The 3,382-nt window shown below is 37.4% G+C and overlaps 1 protein-coding gene across 13 annotated transcripts in view; it reads left to right on the top strand.

The window, feature by feature from the left end:
- Positions 1-3,382, top strand: part of MYO19 (myosin XIX) — a 55,779-nt gene that overhangs the window by 33,367 nt on the left and 19,030 nt on the right. For all 13 annotated transcript variants that reach the window (XR_011423303.1, XR_011423306.1, XR_011423308.1 and 10 more), the window contains one exon: positions 2,860-2,992. Coding sequence is in view for 6 of the 13 variants with exons in the window: in XM_070227550.1 (XP_070083651.1) it covers positions 2,860-2,992 (133 nt within the window). In the remaining 7 variants the exon portion in view is untranslated. The remainder of the gene's footprint in view (positions 1-2,859; positions 2,993-3,382) is intronic.

The raw sequence follows: 3,382 nt of genomic DNA, 5'->3' as shown, positions 1-3,382 counted from the left end.
CTCTCTCAGGAAATTGTTCTACAGGTAGTTGTAGATTTGTCATCTCCATGGGAGGAGGTGAGTTCAGAGTCCTCCTATGCCACCATCTTCCCCAAATCCTGGAGAAAACCTTAAAGGAAGCCAGAAAAATAAAGAAACATTACATAAAGAGGAACAAAGTCAAAAGTGAGAATAGGCATCTTTCAAAAACTGCAAGCCCAAAGATAATACAGTGACATCTTTAAAGAGCTAAAAGAAAATATCAACCTAGAATTCTATTACCAGCAAAAATATCCTTCAAAAATGAAAGTGAAATAAAGACTTTCAGACGAAAGTTGAAGGAATTAATTGCCAGCAGACTTGTACTACAAGAAATATTAAAGGAAGTTCTTTAGGCAAAAGGAATATGAAACCAGGGGAATATTTGGATTGATACAAAGGAATAAAGAGCATTGGAGATATGAAATCTTATTTTTTGTCTCTTTAAAAGATAATTCACTTTAAGAGAAAGATAGTAACAATTTATTGTGGAGATACAATGGAATCGTGAAAATTCAACCACGGGCAATAAAAGAAGAAAAAGTAACAAAGATCACATGGGACAAATCAAAAAAAAAAAACGAAGATGGTAGATTTAAACCTAACCATAGTGATTATCACATTAAATGTAGATAGACTAAACGTTCCAATTAAAAGACAATATCAGATTGGATTTTTTTTAAAAGGCAAGACTCAAATTATATGATGTCTTCAAGTAACACACTATAATTTTAAGGCATAGATAGGCCCAAAGTAAAAGGATGGGAAAAGATATGCCATTCCAACACTAATCAAAAGAAAGCAGAAGTAGTTATGTTAATGTGGAACAAAGCAGATGTTAGAACAAGGAATGTTATTAAGGGTAAGATAAGACATTTCATAATGATAAATCGCTGAATTCATTAAGAAGAAAACATAATACTAAATGTGTATGTACCTAATAATGTTTTCAAAATACATGAAGCAAAAACTAATAGAATTGAAAAGAGAAATAGATAAAATCAAAATTATAGTTTGAGATTTGAGCATTCTTTTCAAGTATACATGGAACCATTGTAGAGCATATTCTGAGCCACAACACAAATCTCAATTTGAAAAGATTAAAATCATACAAACTATGTTCTCTGTCTTGAGTAGAATTGAACTAGAATAACAAAGACACCTGGAAAATCCCAAAGCATTTACAAATTAAACAACACCCTTCAAATTTCTTACACATCAAAGATGAAATCACAAGATATTAGAAAATACTTTGGGGGGCCCGCCCCATGGCCGAGTGGTTAAGTTCACGCTTTCCACTTCGGCAGCCCAAGATTTCATCAGTTCAGATCTTGGGCACGGACCTTGCACCACTCATCAAGCCACGCTGAGGCGGCGTCTCACATGGCAGAACTAGAAGGACCTACAACTAAAACACACAACTATGTACTGACAGGCTTTGGGGAGAAGAAGGAAAAAGAAAAAGATTGGCAATAGATCTCAGGGCCAATCTTAAAAAATAAAACGAAAGAAAATACTTTGAACCGATTGAAAATGGAAGCACAACACATCAAAATGTATGCTTTTAAAAAAAAAGGAGTGCCTTGAGGGAAGTTTGTAGCATTAAATGCATATATTAGAAAAGAATACAGAAATCAGTGATCCGAGCTTCTACCTTAAGAAACGAGAGGAAAAAAGAATAAAATAAATCCAAAGTAAGCAGAAGAAGGAAATAAAGTGAAAAGTCAATAAAACAGGAACATAATAGAAAAAATAAATCAAAGACTGTTTGAAATGATTAATAAAATCAGTAACTCTCCAGTCAAACTTAGAAAATAAGACACAAATTAACAATGTCAGAAATAGAAGAATGGATGTCACTAAAGATCCTACAGATTGATAAGATCATTATGAACAACTTTATTCCAATAAATTCTACCATTTAGGTGATATGGAGAAATATTTTGAAATACACAAACGGCTAAAGCTCACACAAGTAGAAATATATAACCTGAATTGTCTAAATCTATGAAAGAAATTGATGTCATAGTTAAAACCTTTCCACAAAGAAAGCTCCAGGCCCAGGTGGCTGCATTTTTTAATTCCACCAAATATTGAAGGAAATAATGTTACCAATTCTACACAAATTCTTTCAGAAAATAGAAGAGAGGGAACATCTCCCACCTCATAGAAAAACCTAAAGAGTTTACAAAAGAGCTACTACAACTAAAAAGTTGAGGCATAGAGAGTTTAGCAAAGAACAGGATACAGAGTTAATATATAAAGAACCAATCATATTTCTTTGTCCTAGCAACAAACAATTAGAAGTTAAAATGAAAATATACCTGATTTCAGCTAATTTAAAATAAAATAAAAGAATTTCATAATTAGATTGCCTGGGTACAAATCAGAGCCCTATCATTTACTAGATATGTGATCTTCAAAAAATTTAAAATTTGTCTATGCCTCAGTTTCATCATTTTCATAACAGTTATATAATTGCACCTGCATCTATAGGGTTGGTAAGAAAATACACGGACTTTGTCCTTAGCCCAGTGCCTGCCACAGAGTAATCAATATTAGCTGTGAGCACTCAGAGACACTGAGTGGCCTCCTCAGGTCAGGGTGGGATGTCCGTTCTCTACCCCAGCCCCCCTCATTTCTTAAAGGTGTCCTTTGGAGCTAGAAGCAGAAGGGAGCACCCCCATTTCACAGATGGGGGAAGTTGAATTCAGCGTTCAGCCATTTAGTCAGCAACAGGCATGGCGAAGAAGAGGGCTCTAGTGGGCACCATTCCCTCAGGCAGGCGAAGAAGTGGGAGGGAACATAAGCACAGCTCCCACAGGGCTGTTTCTGTCACAGACATGGACATCCCGCTGCCTAATGAAGTTCTACGCTGTGGTGGCTGCCTCACCTACATCCTGGGACAGCCACAAGATTGCAGAGAGGATCGAGCAACGAATCTTGAACTCCAATCCTGTCATGGAAGCCTTTGGTGAGCTCAGTGCCCTCTGCACAGTACCTCAGTCCCATTTCCTCTGGGATTCGCCACCTCCCAGGGAGACGAGCAGTGCTTTGAGACCCTCTCTGGAGGTTCACTGCCTTGGACCCCCCAACCTCCTCCCAGGTAGCAATAACCTCTTTCCAGTACAGGTGATGTCATTCAGCCGTCCCCTCCCTCTAGCCCAGGCAGATGTAACAGTGGTGCTGGAGAGGACCTGTGGCTCACCTAGTCCAAATCCTTCTGTACAGTTTCCTCATGGTTCAGAGAAGAAGGAAACTTATCTACAGATTCGCAATAATTCGTGTCCATGTTGGGTCTTTAATCCAGATGTTGTGCCTTACTGTCTAACTCAATAGTGACAGCTTGTTTTGATCTTTTCCC

This window comes from Equus caballus, chromosome 11 (assembly GCF_041296265.1).
Source record: "Equus caballus isolate H_3958 breed thoroughbred chromosome 11, TB-T2T, whole genome shotgun sequence".
Taxonomy (NCBI): domain Eukaryota; kingdom Metazoa; phylum Chordata; class Mammalia; order Perissodactyla; family Equidae; genus Equus; species Equus caballus.
This window is presented reverse-complemented; position numbering and strand designations above follow the sequence as displayed.